The sequence below is a fragment of the Ascaphus truei genome, chromosome 1 (genome assembly GCF_040206685.1).
Source record: "Ascaphus truei isolate aAscTru1 chromosome 1, aAscTru1.hap1, whole genome shotgun sequence".
Taxonomy (NCBI): domain Eukaryota; kingdom Metazoa; phylum Chordata; class Amphibia; order Anura; family Ascaphidae; genus Ascaphus; species Ascaphus truei.
In genome coordinates this window covers 469,421,810-469,441,784 of record NC_134483.1, presented here as the reverse complement: position 1 = coordinate 469,441,784, position 19,975 = coordinate 469,421,810, and the positions used below count along the sequence as shown (strand labels likewise).

Here is a 19,975-nt window from a genome sequence, read left to right as displayed (position 1 = left end):
ACAATTGATTTTCTGTAAACTTCTGACAATGTCGCTATATATCTCCCCCCCCTCCCCCACTTTACCCATATAAATTGCCTATCAACCAAACACTATAAGGACATGGTGAATGCATTGGCTATATGCACTGACCTTGACCCCCTGCATAGGCACTTACCAGGACACAGTCTTTCTGTCTCTGTACGTTCTCCCTACTAACCACTTAGATTGTAAGCTCTTCGGGGCAGGGGCTTCTTTTCCTAATGTTACTTATGTCTGAAGCGCTTATTCCCAATATGTATTATATGTCACATACGGTATCTTACAACTGTGAAGCGCTATGTACATGGATGGAGGCTATATAAATAAAGCTATATATACATGAAGAAAAATGAAAAAGGGCAGCGCACAGCCAGAAAAAAAGGAGGGGCTCACAATAAAATAAATCCTTTATTCTTGAAGTGGATCCAACATAACGCCTAGAGAGCTAATAAAAAAATCACCACACCTACGCGTTTCGGGCCGTGTGCCCTTTATCTACACCTTGATAAAGGGCACACGGCCCAAAACGCGTAGGTGTTGTGATTTTTTTGAGCTCTCTTGGGGTTATGTTGGATCCACTTCAAGAATAAAGGATTTATTTTATTGTGAGCCTCCTCCTGTTTTTCTGGCAGTGCCCTGCCCTTTTTCATTTTTCTCCTGTTCATCCTTCTGGTGGATCTGCACGCCATTTGGAACCGCATTTGGACCGCACTGAGGACCTGGGAACCCCAACAGTGAGTTACCCCTGTGGGTTTACATACTTATCAGCTTTATAAGTGACATTATTTGTACTACACGTGTGCTAGTGAGCACTAGGTACTAGTCCCCTATCCCCTGCCAGGGATGTTGTAATAATACCCCATATAGTGGAATGGTCCAAGCGGAGACTTAAACTTTATGAAGAGGATTTAATCTGTTTCTGATGCGCTGGTCACCTATACCTATACACAGTGTTCGACAAACCTATACATTTGCTCGCCCCGGGCGAGTGGATTTAACCCCCGGGCGAGTAAATATTGGCCCAAGCAGCACACGTTTGGTACTAGGTGGCGAGTAGATTTTTTTGTGTGGCGAGTAGATTTTTTGGTGATTTGTCAACCACTGCCTATACATACACGAAGTGCTAAAAATCCTCCATTGTTATACTACACAACAAACTAAAAAATATTGCCCATCACACTATGATACTAAAGTATAATTAAAGCCTGATATCTAATAACTTTATAACAAAATGTACATTCACACATTACTTACAAAATAAAAATACAGGTTTCATTTATTTTGTATCATTTTAAATACCTGTTGCCTGCGCTTCTCTTCCTCAATGGCTGCTTTTTCCTCTTCTGTTTTTACCTGTATGAATACAAGCAATACATTTAGAAAGTATAAATAATTCGATTTTTTCATGCAAAGTGAAACTTTGCTAAACTCAAATGTTAGTTGAAAAGGACATAAAAGGTCTTCTGTTTAAAAATGTTTTTGCTCGAGAACATCTGAAAGGAAATACAATGAAAAAAGAAACCTAATCATTTAAAAGAACCGTCATGCTACAATGTATAATGCTTTACGTGAATATTCAATAGTCAATATGTTCAACATTTGTATTTACAATCATTTTTGTTTTAGAGCATAAAATACATTTACATTAGTTAAGGGCTGGTTTTTGGTGCTGCTGAGTGTCAAATTGTTTACTCATGTCTCGAGATAATAAATAAAAAATTAAAGCAACAAGGCGTCGAAACTAAACTTGTTTTTTGGTACAGTAAGTGGTGAAACTCCTTGCTGTAAAAATAAATGATTAAAAACAGAATACCAAATGATGCAATTATGTAGAACAGGGGAGCGCAAACTTTTGCTGCTGCGCCCCCTGTCTCACTTGCCCCGGTTGCCGTGCCTCCCCCCCTACCTTCCATCCGCGTCAAATAACGTTGCGGGGCCATGAGAAGTCATGTGACCCGCGGCGTCATTTGACGCGTGTGAGATCACGTCATATGGCCACGCGGCGTCATTTGATTTCATTTAAATGCCTTGAGGAAGAGCGAGGGGCCTCTGCAACCGCCCGCGCCCCCCCCCCCCCAGACAAATCTCCTCCCCCCCCTGGGGGGCGCACCCTCCAGTCTGCGCACCGCTGATGTACAGTAGAACACACCAGAATGATAAAGAATAAAGCAGATTGACTGCATAATCCCTAAGCATCTTTAATCTAATTAATAACATTGTATTATTTGGTATTTGTAAGTTTGGGGGATAACTGGAAGCCACATGAAGACTTGCCATGTTTATTATTTCTGAGAATTTGACATTTTTCACTAAAACGTATAATTATTTAGTACATTTGAAGACTTGTAAAGACATTGCCGACAACAACCAGTTGTAAAGAATTCAACCGTCTAATTGGCTTCCCTAAATTAAACCACGCTAATTAGCAAAGGGTTTGGCTTCTTCCCATTTTTACTGGTATTGAATTAAAAAAGTTGAATTTCTTAGGGGCCTCTGAAAGAAGGAGTGTTTATCAATCAAGCGTTTTCTTTACCCTTATCCCACCCTGTCAAAGACGCAATAAAGATAAGTGAAGGAGGGAGTTCTGCGTGTACAAGCGCACGCTTAACATCCAGTGACATCATACAAAACGCAGCAGCCAGAGGAAATGATACCCCATCCCAGTAAAAGCTCACCATGTTAACATCATTACGTAAAAATATATATATTTAAACTACAGTATAGGTATCAGATTTTGGTGATTTTTTAAAATCAAATCATCCAGATATACTGCAGCTCCTATGAGGGGTTCCCCTTTAAACCTGTAGAACACAGATCACAGTTGGGCCCAGATTCACTCAATTGGATGGGGTTGAAAATGTGATAAAGTTTAGCTCCCTGTATTGAATTTTGGCCTTCATTTGTTTGTTAAATTTGGTAAGGATGGCAATGTCCGCCCATCATAGAAACAATTGAAAATGTATGGGCTGTCATTCAAGATATCAATGTTAAAAGTAATTATGGATAGTGGCTTCAAAGTCCACAATGAGGTCCCAGGCTTTTAGATTGTTAAAGTCAGAAGGGACAGAGGCATCATATTAGAATTATAAGGAATGTTACAAAAATTGCAAAAGGGTAATCAAATTAGCAAAAATTGAAAATGAAAAAAAAAAAAAAAAGGATTGAGCTTGATTCACCCCATAAAATGTCTTCAATTTACTTAATAGCAAAAAGACTATAAAAGAGAATTTAGAACCCGGTCAGTGAGAGATGGGCAGGCAAATTATTGGAGATAAGGAAAAGGCAGAGGTATTAAAGACATTATTTGCCTCTCTATTTACATTCAAGATTTGCGGTGTGATTTCCTTCAGTAGCCTTTTTAATGAATGAAATAATTATGCCGAATATTTTTTAGCTCTCTCCCATTCACGCATTGTAACAGTAATTATTTAGTGTATTAAAGTTTCTTTTGTGTGTGTGTATGTATATATATATATATATATATATATATATATATATTATTAAGCGATTTACTGTTACAGTATTTGTGTAACACTGTGCAATTATGCTTATTGCAGTTCCCAGTAATCAGTGGATGGGTTGCACTGACTGTAATTCAGACCTTTAGACACTATTGGTCATGTCATCTACATGGGACAATAAGTATTAGGTACTGCCATACATGAACTGCCTCTGACGAAGCGCTAAAGGAGTGAAACGCGTTAGGCTAATGTTACACTTGAAGTGACTCTGTTCTGAAAATCTGATGCCTGTGGAAAGACTGAAGAGATCCAACCTCAGCGTTGAAGCATCCGAAAGTGGCGTAATACGCCGAAACCAGGAGTCAAGCATCTATAGAACTGAGAGGGTGAACAGGAGCGGTTTTCTTGTTGCAAGACCCTTTGTGGTCCATCTGTATAGTTCTGGCTTTTATACAATACAAATATCACACTATGCCCGTTTTTTTGCATTTTGTCTTCTCATATCCATAATACACTGTAATCCTGATATCTAGCTCTGCTCTAAGAAGCCACATCCTGGTTAATTTTATCCTACCCACCTCAAGTGAGTAGGTCTTTCTTTTAACATCTTTTGAGCACTTTTTTGCACATTGCTTCAATAAGATTGTGTTCCACTCCGTTTGTGAACTTCCTATTTTTGGGCATCTGTTTGCGCTCCGACGCTTGTTTTATCATCATAAATCTTTCAATACCTGCTATCCCAGGATGAAGTATGAGTTGTCTTTAACATGACAAAATGATCTCATAAATATATTTTAAAAAGGAAAGCACTTTGCCAAGAAATAGAAGATAATGGCAAAGCCAGCTAAGAAAAATTAAGAAATCTCTTATTGAGTTAATGTTGTATTCTACTTCAATGCTCCTAGGAAAGTCTCTCTGGTATGCAGTTGATGTACAGCAGACAATATAGCAGAAGAAGAACGGAGCGTTTACCTCTACTGCTTTCTTTCTCATTTCCTGGCACAGTGAATCACATTCGAGCGAAACGTGACCTTCACGTGCAGTGTTGCAAGGCAGCTCCTAAAGAGAGGAAACATTTCTTAGATCAATATTCCAATAAATGTATGAAATAATTGTGCATGTGGCTGCTTGTGCTTGCAAAAACATGTAAACTGGCAGCCAAACTGATCACATAACTGTATTGTATGCAAAGAAAATTCCTGACCACTCCATGGGGTATGTCACAGTGTCTCAGAAAGGATATACTGTATTCATAATCCGCCGTTAAATACGAATTGATTTGTGTCAGGAACCACAGCAGGAAAAGGCAGATCTTTAATGTGAATATTTTTACATTTGAAATATGTACAGCGCGTTTCTGTCTGATGAAACAAATGAAAGCCAGATTTGTGACATACAATGTTGTGATGAAGGCTGTTAAAGTTTACTAAAAGTCACATAGCTCAAAGGAATAATCCTCAAAACAGAATTTCCCAGCAGAGAGATGTTAGATAAGCATGCACCATAATGAAGGCTGAAACAAAGGCTAGAGCTACTGTAGGTCAAATGAAGGGGACATCACAAGCAGGTTTATTCGGCAGTCAGCAACAAGGCCACCGACAGCTTTCCCGGGGTCCAGGACTAGAGCTTCCACAGGGGCGACCCCCCTTGTTGTGCCCTCACTCTCTTACACTCTGCCCGTCACAAACGTTGCTCTCTCCAACCTCCCACCTCTCCAGTCACGCTCTCTCCCTCCCCCTCCATTTCCAGTCACGCTCTCTCCCTCCCCCTCCATTTCCAGTCACTCTCTCTCCCACCCCTCACCTCTCCAGTCATGCTTTCCCTCCCCAAAATCGCACAACCTCCCCCCAAATCGTGCAGTACGTGCTTCAGCATCATAAGTGCCATGCGGAGTGGTCTCTGTACAACTGGCTTGAGCTCACTTCACAGCTATCTCATCCTTTTTACGTTGCCTCAGTCTGCTGTGGTTTTTTTTGTTCTCTACAGACTATGGTTACTGTTCCACTTTCTGTACTCTCTGCCCCCCTCTCCTCCCCCCCCCCCCAAGATGTTACCTTAGGAGGGAGAGCTGGGGTCCGGCAGCTAATAGAGGCCAAGGACAGTTAGCAACAGGGTCTTCATTAGTAAATATGACGAGAAAGGGGGTTTAATTTATCCTTAATGTACACAACTCTTTTACTGCACAAGAGGCTGAGGGATAAAATGCTACATACTGTGAAGTAATAGATTATCCTGGATAGGGGAAAAAACTGGGGCTGAAATATATGGGATTCACTATAGAGAAAGAATTCCACTGATACAAATCCGGAATACTTTCTATAATCCAATAAGGTGATATGGTAGACAAGAAGCAGAAAGGAACCCTTATGCAAGCCTTGGTCATGTGAGTTTGTAATGTACTTGTAGAGGATTTAGCATTGAACTACTATGAAGTGCCTGTTCAGGACCATTATCAGACGAACATATCCTTGAATACCTCTTTGGATTATGTAGAATATGGCCCTAAAAGATTTCCTATGTTGCCATTCCCATTGATTGTCATGTTTTAGATCCAGTTACCATCAATCTTACTCATACAGAACGTTTCTTGGAATACATTCTTTACTCAACAATATCCTTCTCTTATTTTAGACGTTACACTGGCGTTTTTTTAGTATGGAAAACTATAACATTTGAAGTCCCACATCTTTATTAGGAAGGAGAATTGGGGTAACCCTCTGAACCCCCAACAGCACACAATGTAGCTCAAAACGCTAAGAAAAATCCCCCACTGGATTATGAAAAAGGAGCTCTTTGTTAAAACTGCCACCTGCCCTGGCAAAAACTAAACACTCGTGTTCTTCGTACTGGGTGGATAACCGTTATTAAACACAAACTTGACCTGCCAACTGAGGGAGAAAGGCATAATTTTCCCAGGCACATCCATTCCATTCCCCAATCACTAGAACATTTGTTTTGTATATTGTGGCAAACTACCAAACCACAGAGAGACCCGTAGAGTACCTCGGATTACTGGTTCAGGATACCAAAGCTCCTTTAAGCTCTGGGAAATAGTTTAAAAAAATCACATCTTCATTTTTGTATGTAGTGTATGGAAGGGAAAAAAAGAGAGAGCGATAGGGGGGGAACAGTGGCAAGTAATGAGTCGGTTGTATGAGATGGAGGGAGGAAGGCACAACTTAAAAGTATAGGAACATGGAACAGTATATATAATATGAAGTTGCTGTACCAACAGGGGTCTCAAACTCAGTCCTCAAGGGCCACCAACAGTTCAGGTTTTATGGATATCCCTGCTTCAGCACAGGTGTCCTCCCTTGAGGACAGAATTTGAGACCCCAGCTGTACACCATGGCTATGGAAGCCCTCATTGCTTAGAAAAGAGCGTGGAAGCACTGTGTGCTGTGCCACTTTGAGGTAAGGCAGGTATGGAGACGTCAGACATGTGAATGTGCCCATAAGTGTTCTTTATCATTACTGCGTCATGAACGTGGAGGTTTTTTTTTTTTAAAGGCACTACAAGTTGTTTACTAAAAGAAAAATAGATTCAACACGGATCATAAGTAATGGAGTGAGACCGTAATGGAACTGGAGTCCGAATTTATTCGGCATTTGAAAAATGTTTTCTGGAGAATGCTGTAAACCTGGGAGAATACAGGGACCAACTGGTCTAGTTCAGCAGCTACTGTTCAACAAAGTATCCGGCCGCTCCTTCTCTTACCGTGCACCTCTCACCTGGAACAATCTACCGGAGACTCTCACAGCCGTCAACGGTCTAAATTCTTTCAAAACTAAAGCTGTCTCACATTTTAATCTGGTCTGTAACTGTTCCATACGCCTGTAACATATTTTATCTTTAACTGTTCATGCACTGTTATATATATATATATATATATATATATATATATAAGTGAATGCGGCGGCGGGGTTAGGCACAGTCACCCACATTTTGCCATGCCAAATTAGACGTAGAATATTCGACCGCAAATCGAATTTACAACAAAAAAAATAAATAAAAAAATTGCAAAGAATTTGATTAATTTAAACAATAGTGCTTTTTCTTGAATCTTATCTTCCTTAAAGCTATTTTAAAAATGTATTTAACAACCAGCGGTCTCCTGGATCTGATCCGTGGTGCCTTGTCCTCCGGGGACCTCGTGGTTCCTGGGCAACAAGCAGTTTTGTCCACCAGGCAGAATACTTGCCCAGTGGACACAGAATAGCTGCAGGTCAGACTCCTATCTGGCAAGCTACAGAAAGTTGCAACCCATTGGGAAATGACATTGTGACTTTGTAATTGTGTCCCCACTGCCATATGTGTTGTTTGTGCATATGTATGTGTATGTGTGTATATGTATGTGTATGTGTGTATATGTATGTGTATGTGTGTATATGTATGTGTATGTGTGTATATGTATGTGTATGTGTGTATGTGTGTATATGTGTGTATGTATGTGTATATGTGTATATGTATGTGTATGTGTGTATATGTATGTGAGTATATGTGTGTATATGTATGTGTATGTGTGTATATGTATGTGCAGTGTTCGACTATATATATATATAGAGGTCGGGGATTCACAGATCCGCTCTGAGGGTCACCCCACCCCCCCCCCCCCTCCGTTAAAGATAAGCTGAAACATCCTGATTCCCGGGGTTCACTAAATGGCTGCATTTCAGTTTTAATCAATCCTTCAGTCAGTATAACTCAGCAGCTACAATGTATTCTTATATTACTAAGGCAACATTATCGATTGTTCGTTTACAGCTCAAACTGCTAGGAACATTTGCAACAAATTATCCCAAACAGGAAAGTGTTGCAAATATCTTGCACTGCTGGGGAAGTGTGATAAAACCTGCTATGGAAATCAAAGGATTTTCATTATATTAAAGCTGCAGACCAAGCAAAATCCTACATGTGTTTTCTTTTTTTAATAAATCAGTTCTGTACTATGAGAAAATACTTGTTGCAATTTTTTTAAAAATAACTCTGAATGACAATTTTAATGTTTTATAATGTAACAAGCATTTTTTTTCTATAGCAACCATTTACAAAGTCACATCTCCTTCCTCTTCTGAAACAGGCTCTTGCACACCCCTTTTTGAGCCCTGCCCTCTCTCTAGCAGTGCAGAGCTCAATTATATCTAGTGACTGCCTGGTCACATGATGTTCCCCACAGAACTTTCTCGTATTAATATGCAAATGCATTCCACTGACTGCAGAATATGCCTCTGCAGCCATTTATTGAACCCCCAATCCAAATCCTCACTGATCAATCACAGGAGAACGGATCGATCAGCAATTTAGCTAATTACTTATTGTGTGGATTGTATTGAAGACATATTAAAGAGAAAAAAAAATAAAAATACAAAAACGCAGCTTGGACTGCTGCTTTAAAACTCATTATAAATGGCATTAAGAGTTGAATACAAAAAATGTAATACTCTAAGTATCCAATACTACAGAATTGATTTATTTAAAAAATGACATGTACAGCCGCGGCCCCTTTTATTCTCCAACATCTCCAAATTTTTCCGGGGATTTCTTCCGAATGACACGCACTTTACCGCGTTCATGCCGCATTCACGTCCATGCATTCAATATTACGAGCGCTACAATACCGGAACATATTCCGGAAAAAATAAAATAAATACTGCATCTGCCCGCGGTTATCAGAGTTGCGCCGATACGGCCGCATTAGGATAAAGGCGGCCGCAGCTGTAGGACATTGCATGGATTGTGCTCTTATAAAATCAAGAGTTTCTTCCACCCTCAGCCCTTTGGTCCCAGTCAGTGTGTTAATCAAGAGGAGGGTATGTACTGTGCCATTACACAAGCATGCAAGAAGCCACAGAAAAACAACCCTCTCCCAAGTTATACAATAACATGTTTACAATGGAATCTGAGAATTTACTGTAAAAACAAACAAACTTGCAGACGTCTGCTAAAAAGGCTTTAAATCGCCTAAATACAACCCCTTACGCAAATCACTACGTTTGTTTTGGCTTATGGAGGGGCTGCTGCTCTTTATATTTACAGTACCTGTAAGGAAATCATGTCTGGCCTAACGATTCAGAGTAAGTAGATCATACAGAAGAGGGTGGAACTCACCTTTTTAATTCTTCTGCAAGGACAGCGCAGTTTCACTTTCTGAGTGCAGTTCAGAGAACAATTCCCTAGGTGACAAATTTCTTTGCATCTGTGGCCACAGGGCAACTGGAGATAACATAACAAAACAAAAAAAAATAGATATTAATACAACAGTTTGGACACATTAGTAATCGTTACATAAAAGTATGTTAACATGTCAATTCAATACACTTTACAAATGTAAAGTAAATGTGTCAACTTTTTTTGCAGCATAAAAGCTGCACAAGAGTGGTAGGTACAGCTCACATATATACGGTTGTTACACACACTATGGCAAATATTACACTGGTATGCAGTGTGGGGTAATGGGTTATCGACCTCTGAATAAAAACAATGTGTTGTGTGCTGTGCTTTGTTTGAAACAAATAATTTAGATCAGGGGTGGCCAACTCCAGTCCTCAAGAGCTACCAACAGGTCAGGTTTTCAGGATATCCCTGCTTCCAACAGAGGTGGTGTAGTTGAAGATTGAGCCACTGGCCGCTGACAAGGGGGTTAGGGGAGACAACAGACAGGACTGCTTTCCTGGGCCGGGCCAGTCAAGGGGGCCCGCATCCCCTGCCGGTCAACAGAGCTATTTGCCTCACCCACACAGGGAAGGGCCCACCACTTCCCCAGACTCCCTCTGCAGGGCCCTCCCCATTTGCTGGCCAATGCCCATCTGGAAGGGGGGATTCCCCAGGTTCTCGTTCTGCAGGCCTGCACAGGGCCCGAAGTTGCATCCGAGGGCCCCAAGTAAGCCCATTATGCTTCCTGACCCATTACCCCCTTTTAACTCCAGGTCCAGTACCCCCTTATTCCTCCCTCCCCAGTCCAAGTACCCCTTACATCCCCCCGGACCTCACTATACCAATTACATCCTTCTAAACCCCCCCTCCCAAGTTATAGCTCTCCTCCCCTTCCCCATCCCGGTCCGTTACCTCCTCAAACCACCTTCCCCCTCCAGTCCATTAACTCTTTATATCTCTCCACCACTGCCCCAGGTCTATTACCTCCTTATAATCCCCCCCCCCCACTGCTGGGCATACCAAGCCCCCCCCCCCTCCGTGTGCAGGAAGGGGGCCCCACTTCATATGTTTGTCCTTGACAATTTCTGTTGGCTGCCCCGATTGAGCCACCTGTTCTGAAGCAGGAATATCCTGAAAACACGACCTGTTGCTCGCTCTTGAGGACTGGAGTTGGTCACCCCTGATTTAGACTGTACGGTCTGTAGGGCAGAGACTCCCTAACTCCTACAGCCCAATGCCCTTACTGGTGGTGCTATAATAACAAACCTATACATACAGGAAGTCCTCATTATCCAACGTTTCACTTCACAACGAATGGCATATCCAACGCTTTACAATGCAACCCTATGGGCCGTTTTTCAACGTCTGAATGCGTTATCCAACGCTCAACGCGACTGATTAACATGGGACTCACTTTACAACGGTTTCACTATCCAACGCTACTTCCAGACGGATTCCGTTGAATAACGGAGAACTGCCTGTACTGCATCATTATCATTCATTTCCTTTTTAATAAGTAAAACAGTTTCAGGCTGTAGGTAGATGACATGCTGTTATCCATCATGATATTGTTTTAGCATTACTAAAATCTCTGGGAAGTTGCTGATAAACAGGGTTATTATATGATGAGATTTGTTACTACTGTGGCTAGTGGCCATATTTTTACATGAACCATTGTTGATAACATCTATGATGATTATTATGCAAAATGTGTCATCGGTCGGTCAACGTGGCTGAATATATAATGCTTTGTTTTATGTGCCAAAGCAGCTTAACTGAATGTATCGTATTATCTCATCCAAATGTATCTATTTATTATTTTATTCTTACATTGCAGAAGAAGCAGTATTTTACACCCCAAAAAATAAATCAGAAGTACAATTAATACAAAGGCCACAAAATGGTACAAGAGCCAAATTCAAACTAAGCGAGAAGGGAATATTTATCTTAGAAGCTTAAGGGATTCAACATATTGCACAGGGATTTCATTTAATACTTTGCAATAGGCATTTAACAAAGATGGATGTCATACTGTAAGCATGTTATGGCTGACATGGTTTATTGACACAGTTTCATACACTGACAGACATTCTATAGATAATGTTATCTTGACTACAGTAATCTTACACCTTTTTTAAAGGTTTGAAAAAGGTCATATGAAGGACTTAAGACATTTCTTACTAAACTATAATAATTCTTGATCTCAGCGTGATGTGCTACTCCATTACTTTTTTTTATATAGCACCTAGGATTACTATTTTAATAATCTTTTGGGGGGGGGGGGGGGCTGGGTATTTATAATTTGTATGCAATTACATTGGCAATTTACAATTAAAAGGCCAATCTAACGACATATTAGATATGGAATACAGTCTGGATGATCCTTAAAAAAACCTAGAGACCGTGAGAAAATCGTGGGATTTCTCAGCAGAATAAAGGGTAAAAGAGTACAATCGAATTACCAAAAATGTATAATGTTAAATGTTGTACTGGAGAACTGTGGATAAACAGTGATAGAAACACAACTCTGATAAAGTGCTGCTCTGTTTAAAGTAACTTCGCAAACATCACACTAGTTCTAGTCCTGCAATGATAGCTCAGTGTCATTTCTATTCAGTAACATAAAAATCATTACTACAGGCCAGATTAGAAATAATTAACAGAAGTGTTTTAGGCAAGGCAATTATAACACCTGCAGAACACTCAGTGGGATATGTTACAGGTACTCTAGTATGGACATTGTCTGTCTCGCCGCAACCAAATGACCGCTGGCGTTCGGCTGCAGACGGACCCTCCGCAGCAGCCGATTCACCGCTAGAACCTCCGCCACCGGTCACTTCCAGGAGCAGGTAAGTTTTAGTGGTTAGGGTAGGGGGTTAACTAAGGGTTTTAGTGGTTAGGGTAGGGGGTTAACTAAGGGTTTTAGTGGTTAGGGTAGGGGGTTAACTTTAAGGGTTTTAGTGGTTTGGGGTAAGGGGGGTTTGGGGTAAGGCACTTACATTAACTATGAAGCGGTCGGGGTTGACCGGTCATTTGGTCACGGCAAAATGGATGCGACCAAATGTCCTAGACCGCACTCTAGTACTGAACTGTACCATGTGTGTATATATGTATATATGTGAGTGCCTGATTCCCAATACATAATGAAATGTTTTGAATTTTTTTTAAATACACACACACACACACACACACACACACACACACACACACACACACACACACACACACACACACACACACACACACACACACACACACACACACACACACACACACACACTTTTTACCCTTCATGTAAAAGCTAAATTGATAGTAAAAACACACATTTATAGAGTGCCAAAACCAGATGGAAATGTAGTCTACATGTGATTATATAAATACAGTCTCATATCTATGGTTCAGTAAGTTTCCTTCCACAGGATATCTGGCTGCTACCATCAAATTACATGATGTAAAAAGAAAAGCACAATTTGAATGTTTACAGACCTTCCAGTCAGCATCTGTAGCCACATTAAAGGCACTGCTGTTCAGAAACACCGGAGGAGAAACCTGAAACTCAGGTCAAGAAGTAACACTTCCATCAATCCACAAAGGGTAAAAAAAACACCACTTCTCTGCAGCCAAGAGAAATAGCTCATGTCTGGCAAGGTGTAACAATTACTTGTACATCCCTTAAGTAAAGCCACAGAACCACTCTATTAGCGTGTGATTACACTAATGCCAATGAATTTAAAACCTAATTGTATATGACTGATCCCTCTTCAAATTACTCGGAGTGTTCAAAAGCTTTGTGTGTTTGTTTCCGAATGACAATATAGTCTTTCATAAGGGATTCCTGTTTGAAAGTTTCTCAGGCTCAAAGCTCACCTTCCTGATGGGTGTTTTTAGAAGTAGGAAATACTCAATTTACACGTGGCCAAGCTGTCAATTAACTTCAGCAATGACCTTAGCGGGGTCAGGGTTGAAGAGTTTCAAAAACTGGATGGAAAACGTGAATAGTTTTCAATAATGCAAGTACCACGATGTTCCTTTTTCCAAGATGCATAGCAAGCTTGTTGATACATTTGATCTATTTAAAAACAGCAATCCTCACTACCAGAATTTAAAAAAATGCTTGTAAACAAATCAGAACTGGGGGTCTCCTGTAGCCAAATCCCGCTATTCTTAGCTCTGATGACCCGCGAGACATATTTAATCTTTTCATGTGCCGGTGTTCCTGGTCCCTTTCACAAAATCAGCTGCCATCCAAGCCTCACTCCCATGGGCCAATAGGAAGCTGCAATGTCAGAGTATGACAGTGCAGCCTCATAATGGACAACTCTGGTAGCCATCTTTCATTTTACTTTCATTACTGGCACATGCGAAAGGTAAACGTCTCGGGAACCGGAAGGTCTCCGGCGCTGAAAACAGTACAGCTTCGCTTCAGGGTTCCAATTCCAAAACTGGGGGGGGGGGGGGGGTGGCAGTAGGAGGGGGGGTGAGGGGGTGGATTATTCGTGGTCTCCACAATGATCCCTGCCCCCTCCTTTCTTCTTGTTTTTGCTTATTTGAAAACATGATCACTTACTTCAGTAGTATATTCTACGTCCTTTAAAATAAAATGTGTGACTCAACTGTTGGCCTTCCCTGATTCTTTAGGGTATTTGTAAGTCAAATAAATATCTTAACATGTATTCATAAATGCTAGTACATCCTCATTATATATTTCACTTTGGGGTAAAAAGTAAATATCTGCTTGCGTGAGCTTCGTTCCAGCAACATCTAAGGCGTGGCCATAGTGAGCATGACCCGAACAAAACCATGATGCGAAGCAGTCCGGCCATACTGCGCGCGTGGAAGTGCGGCAGGATTTGGAGGCGACAAATCCATTTGATTTTTTCGCGCGACGCCCGCGTCACGTGAGCCGTTTGAACCAATGAAGACGAACCTGCCTGGTGACATCCTGGCCACGCCCCCGTCACATGCGTCATCCGAGTCCACAGATTGCTCAGGTGACAAGCGTGAGTGCCTACTTGCGCTCTGTTGCGCGCGCACACTATGTCCGCAGCCTATGAACAGTTTTCATATTTTACTGCCTGCAAAACAGTCTTGTTTTACTCATGACTAACATCATTAGTCGCTCTATTTCGGCTTAAAAAATACATTTTTGGTCAGCAAAAGTCAGGAACTACCAAAGCTTTCTCAAAAAGAAAATACAATGCAAGATCTGTAAAATAACCTTTACGATCTTACACAATGATCTCGGGACACCCCTGCTGTTTAGTCTGTGCACACACACACACTTGGCTCACAACAGCTCCATGCAGCATTACCTACCTCTGCCATAATGAATCTGGTATATATCTCAACTTTGTTCTCTCTCGTGGCCTCATGGAAATGTTACTCATTCTATCCACTACAAACCCCTCCCTCCTGGCCCACACTAAATATCACCATACACCCTGAACTACTCAAAAGCCTTGCACTATCTACTGAATGTTGGTGGAGAAATCTGAAAACCAGCACACCAACCACCGCTCACTAATAGCAAACAACACAAATGTACATCTTGCAAACAACTACTAACATAACATATCATGCGGTATCTACCATTCAGCTCCTTATCCTAGATATGTGTTAAAGTTGGGGTGCAGATGGTCCTCATTCAAACACATGCTACTTGTAACTCCTATGATTTGTGACTATATGCCGATCACTATGTTGAGTAAGGCATTCCATACATAAGCGAGGGCTTGGTTCAGTGAATTACCGGGTATTGTGGGGTTAACGTATTAATCTTTCTTCCCTTCCCCCTGTGTTTTGATTACATATAGCATTACTATTCGTGAAGCACGCTATTGGCTGTCATTCACCTCGTATGGTGATTGGGGGTATTCTTAGACACCGCCTGACGCGCGGGTATAAAGGAAGGCAGTGTTACTCTATTTGTCACCTCCCACCTTGAGAAAGCGCCAGCCCCGAGCGCGAAACGTACGTCGGGAATGACGTCATCGCGTTGACGTCGCGGAGGTCACGGGCGAGATCGCTCTGGTGTATTGGGGGGCCGGGTATGCTATGGTAGGCGGCGGGCATCCTAGCTTGGATGCAGTATGTGCGGCCACAATTGTGAGTAGACTGAGCTCTAACAGCTGGTGTGATCACATTCATCTGCACCGCAGAGAAACTGGTAATCTTGGTACATGTGTTACCTACTGAGGTTTTGCTGTTAGAGATATGCTCCTGTGTGATAATTCTATTTCATGACTGTACTGAGTTATCAAGTCTATACGCTGATATTTACCACAGCTAGCTACCCGTGTTTTATACATAGAGAGGAGGCTATACCTACGAGATACACTGTCAGGGTATACACTGTACTGGTATCCCAGAGCCAATTTAGGTATCTGGGTGTTACCCTAGTGCCATTTAAACTGGTATCTGATGAATAGTGTATATTTGATCGTCTAGGCACAATATAGATACCTCTCTATCAACCCCACATCACGATCTAGTTACCACCATTAGGGAATACTTGATTATTTGTATTGGGATTGTCCATCATATTCCCCTTTGGTGTTACCTATCACCCTTTTGTTTTTACTGTTTTTATAATAATTAGCGTATGCGTCGTTGTTTTTGAATCAATAAAACTTTATTATTTTGGCCCGCAATAGGCTTTTAGTGGCAACTGTCCTCCCACAGTGTTGAGAGCGGTTACTTCGTGTACCCCATACAGCTCATTAGACAATTTGTCAGGGAGTATTATACCCCTATACATTACAGCAGCCTTGTTGTGCAATTAATAGGGATCTTTGGGAGACATTTCGTGATCTTCTTGTTTGCTTTTATGTGTTATTACCATTCCTTTGCACCGGCTGTGTTTTGACTACTTACCCTACTTATTTATACATATTGGTGAGCGGTTTACCACAAGTTATATATAGATATTTAACCTAACCCAGGTCCTCCCATTTCAGCTCTGTCCCATACCCCTGAGAATGCCACCTTTAAAATTCCAAAAAGGTCTATCTGTCGCCCATATAAATATCTGGAGCCTGCTGACCAAACTGGATGAACTAAGAGCATGGTGCCTTATGCATAAACCCGAAGCCATCGTCCTCACAGAAACATTGCTAACCCCTAAAACTCCCGATGCAAATATCGCCATTCAGGGATACTTCATTTCTAGGAGAGATAGGTCAAAGACAGGAGGAAGGGGCGTTATTTTATATTGCAGACACCTTACAATTTACACTGTTAAATTGCCCCAAGCCCACCCTTTTTTTGAAATCCTAGTTGGCAGAATCTGCCTCCCCTTTTCTAAGTCCTTCTTGGTAACTGGCATCTACCGCCCCCTAAAGCCCCGCAACAGTCCCTGACTGATATCAACCAGTTTCTTGGCTCCATTTCCTCTATGAATGAGAGGAGTGAGCTGCTAGTTCTTGGGGATTTCAACCTCAATTGGCTTGACCCTAAAAACCACAAAATCCAGATCCAAATCAAGTCGCTTAACCTATCGCAACTCATTTCCCAACCCACACGGACAAACCTGAAATCGCATAACCATTCCTTGCTTGACTGGATTCTCTCCTCAAATCCCAGCAGAATCCAATCCTCTGGAATCCTTCCTGACATTGTCAGTGACCATGCAATAGTGTACTGTGTAAGGAAAATTAAACCGCCCCAATCAAGCCCTAAAGTTCTCCTCACTAGAACATTTAGAAACGTTAACCCACAACAGTTTCTGGCTGACCTTACTGTGGCGGTGAAGGGGTTAACAGGCTAATAATAAAGTTCTCAGGCCCAGATTGTTGCCCCTAAACCTTGTTGGGGATGAAGGGGTTAATTGTTGGTCACCACAATGCCATGTTTTCCCCTTATACGTTTCCCCATTTTGCAGCAGAAACCAATTGCATTCCTATGAATGAATGTAAAACGTGCAAATTGTATTTGCAACACAAGGGGAGCTTCTAGCGCTGAACCAAGCGTCAATTGAATAAGTGTGCCCATGGTCAGCGGTTGCATTGAAGTTCTAAAGTACTTCCTAAATCGCAGTTTCTTCAAAGAAAGTCTTAACCACAAAGTTAAGTGGATAAGTGGTCTGCGGTCTAGCTGATGTGCCCGGAATGCTACAATGTATCCGGCGGGCTCGTTGATCAATTAATGGAATGCATCTGCGGTTACCGAGCCCGGCGAGCAGTGATGCATTGTGTGCCAAGAGGTAAACCGCAAACCACACATGGCTTATTCAATTAAGTAGCTAGCTTTGGTTAGGAAGGAGCTAGCACTCTAATTTTAGGTATACAGTTAGTAGAGAATATACCATGCACATACATGTTTTTTTTACATCACTCACGTATACAGAAGGTATATATAAAAATAAACTGTGTTTCAGTATATTTTAAAATGTAATGGCAGGAACCCTTTCCTGCCAGCCCAGCAATGAATACATTAACATGTCAATGTGTTAAGGGTGGATGAGCTGAGGGATTCTTAATCTCTGTACTTCAAAGGGTACCCTCCAAAGTTGGTGTCCCAGTGTCTAGAGAAGTCCAGAGTTGAAAAGCCTCAGAGACCCTAGGTGTTAGGGTGGCCGGGATATTGTCAAGCACCAGATGCCGGTGCGAAGTATGGGCTATTAACACTTGGCAGCCAAACCACAGACTTACTGTTGCCAGGTAAGAGATTGGGCACGGTATGCTAAGCATCTTAGGTGTCACCTTGGCGCATGCTCTTAGCAGACCGGGAAGCAACTTCTGCCCTTTTTGCAAGCTACTGGCAAGTCTGCGATAGGTGGGAAAAGTTGCTCCCACGGGAGGATTGGCTGGGTATGTTAGAGATAGGACCATTAACCCTATAATGCCTGCAGCCCAGTCCTAGTCAGATTACACCGAAGATACATCTGATTCAGCTAAGATTCGTCCAAGTATAGCGTCAGCGGTTCGAGTGTGAGGGGGTTAACTACATCGTAACGAAGATTCGCACCCCTCTTCTAGAATTCATTTGAGCTAAGGATTCCCAAACGAATCCTGTAAGGACTAAACGAAAGGATTCTCTCCGGCGGAGATACGGGGATGGCAACTTGTGCCCCTAGCCGAGGACTGTCGCACGGCTCAAACCACGCATCCACTTGTTTTCAAGTCGTTTGTTCCGTTGACACTTTATTTCGTTTACCCATCCCAGTATGTGTTTATTTAGTGTAATTGTGAAGAAATGTGTGTTTGTCTTAAAAGGAAATAAATTACAATTTATTTTGCCCGCCTTGTTGTGCTCAATACAGAATCCCGGTATTAATGTGTTGGTAAGACCTGGTCTACCGTGACACTTATCAACCGCCCTTGGCACAGAATCGATTTCATTCCCGACCCCGATTCTGCACTCGACTATTATCAATCCGAGTTCTTAAAACTCTGTGATACCCATGCTCCACTACGCAGAATAAGGGTACGGGGGCCCACTTTCCATGTGTTACAACTGACCTTACAGCACTCTACCAGTTCAGGGATGCCTTGTGGAAAAGCTACAAAGTAACTGGCACTACCAAGTATCTCAATCACTACAGATGCCTGTGGAACATGTGCACAAGGCAAACAAGGCATGCAAAAGCACAATATTACTCTATTGCAATTTAATAAATTACCCCCAGGTATCTGTATTTATGCCAACAGCGAGAAATTTGCAGTTTTCTTTCGGTGTCGCTTGTTTCAACAATTCTCCAAGTTATCAGAAAAGATGTCATGTATGTTATCTATGTAAAAAGAACTAGAGCAGTGGTTTCCAACCTTTTTTTGGTTAAGAAACCCTAAGTGAAATTCTGAGGAACCCCATCCATTCTAAATGGCAACTCTGTGATCAGATGCATTGCAAATTCTTCTGTATTTGATACAATTTTCAAATGACCAGAAAATTGCAGGGAACCCTTTAGGGAGGCCTGGGGAACCCAAGCGTTCCAAAGAACCCAGGTTGAAAAACACTGAACTAGAGACACGCTGAAAGCAAATTAACTCTCTGTAGTTTATAATTCACATGCCTTCTTAGGCTAAGGCCCCGCTCCCAGAGTCAGCGCACCTGCGCTGCTGACAGGCGGTGCGCTGAGATACACAGACCGCGATCTGCGGTCTGTAGGGAGCGGGAGCCGGAGCGGGAGGTGGGCGGGAGGTTTGATCGGGAGGTGGGCGGGAGGTGGGCGGTTTGACAGGGAGGGGGGGCGTGGCTTGAGCGGAGGGACCCGCTACTCTCCCCCCCCCCCTCCCTCCACGGACTCGGGCTGGAGCTGGAAGGTAAGTTTAAACACACACACGCAGGCACTCATTCATACACACACGCGCACACACACACACAGGCAGACACTCACGCACTC

The 19,975-nt window shown here is 42.1% G+C and overlaps 1 protein-coding gene across 1 annotated transcript in view; it reads right to left on the bottom strand.

Moving 5' to 3' along the window:
- NFXL1 (nuclear transcription factor, X-box binding like 1) overlaps nucleotides 1-19,975 on the bottom strand; it is an 80,391-nt gene that overhangs the window by 4,455 nt on the left and 55,961 nt on the right. The window contains exons 20-22 of the mRNA XM_075566942.1: nucleotides 9,592-9,696; nucleotides 4,455-4,541; nucleotides 1,321-1,374 (exon numbers count right to left, since the gene is read on the bottom strand). Coding sequence (XP_075423057.1) covers nucleotides 1,321-1,374; nucleotides 4,455-4,541; nucleotides 9,592-9,696 — 246 coding nt within the window. The remainder of the gene's footprint in view (nucleotides 1-1,320; nucleotides 1,375-4,454; nucleotides 4,542-9,591; nucleotides 9,697-19,975) is intronic.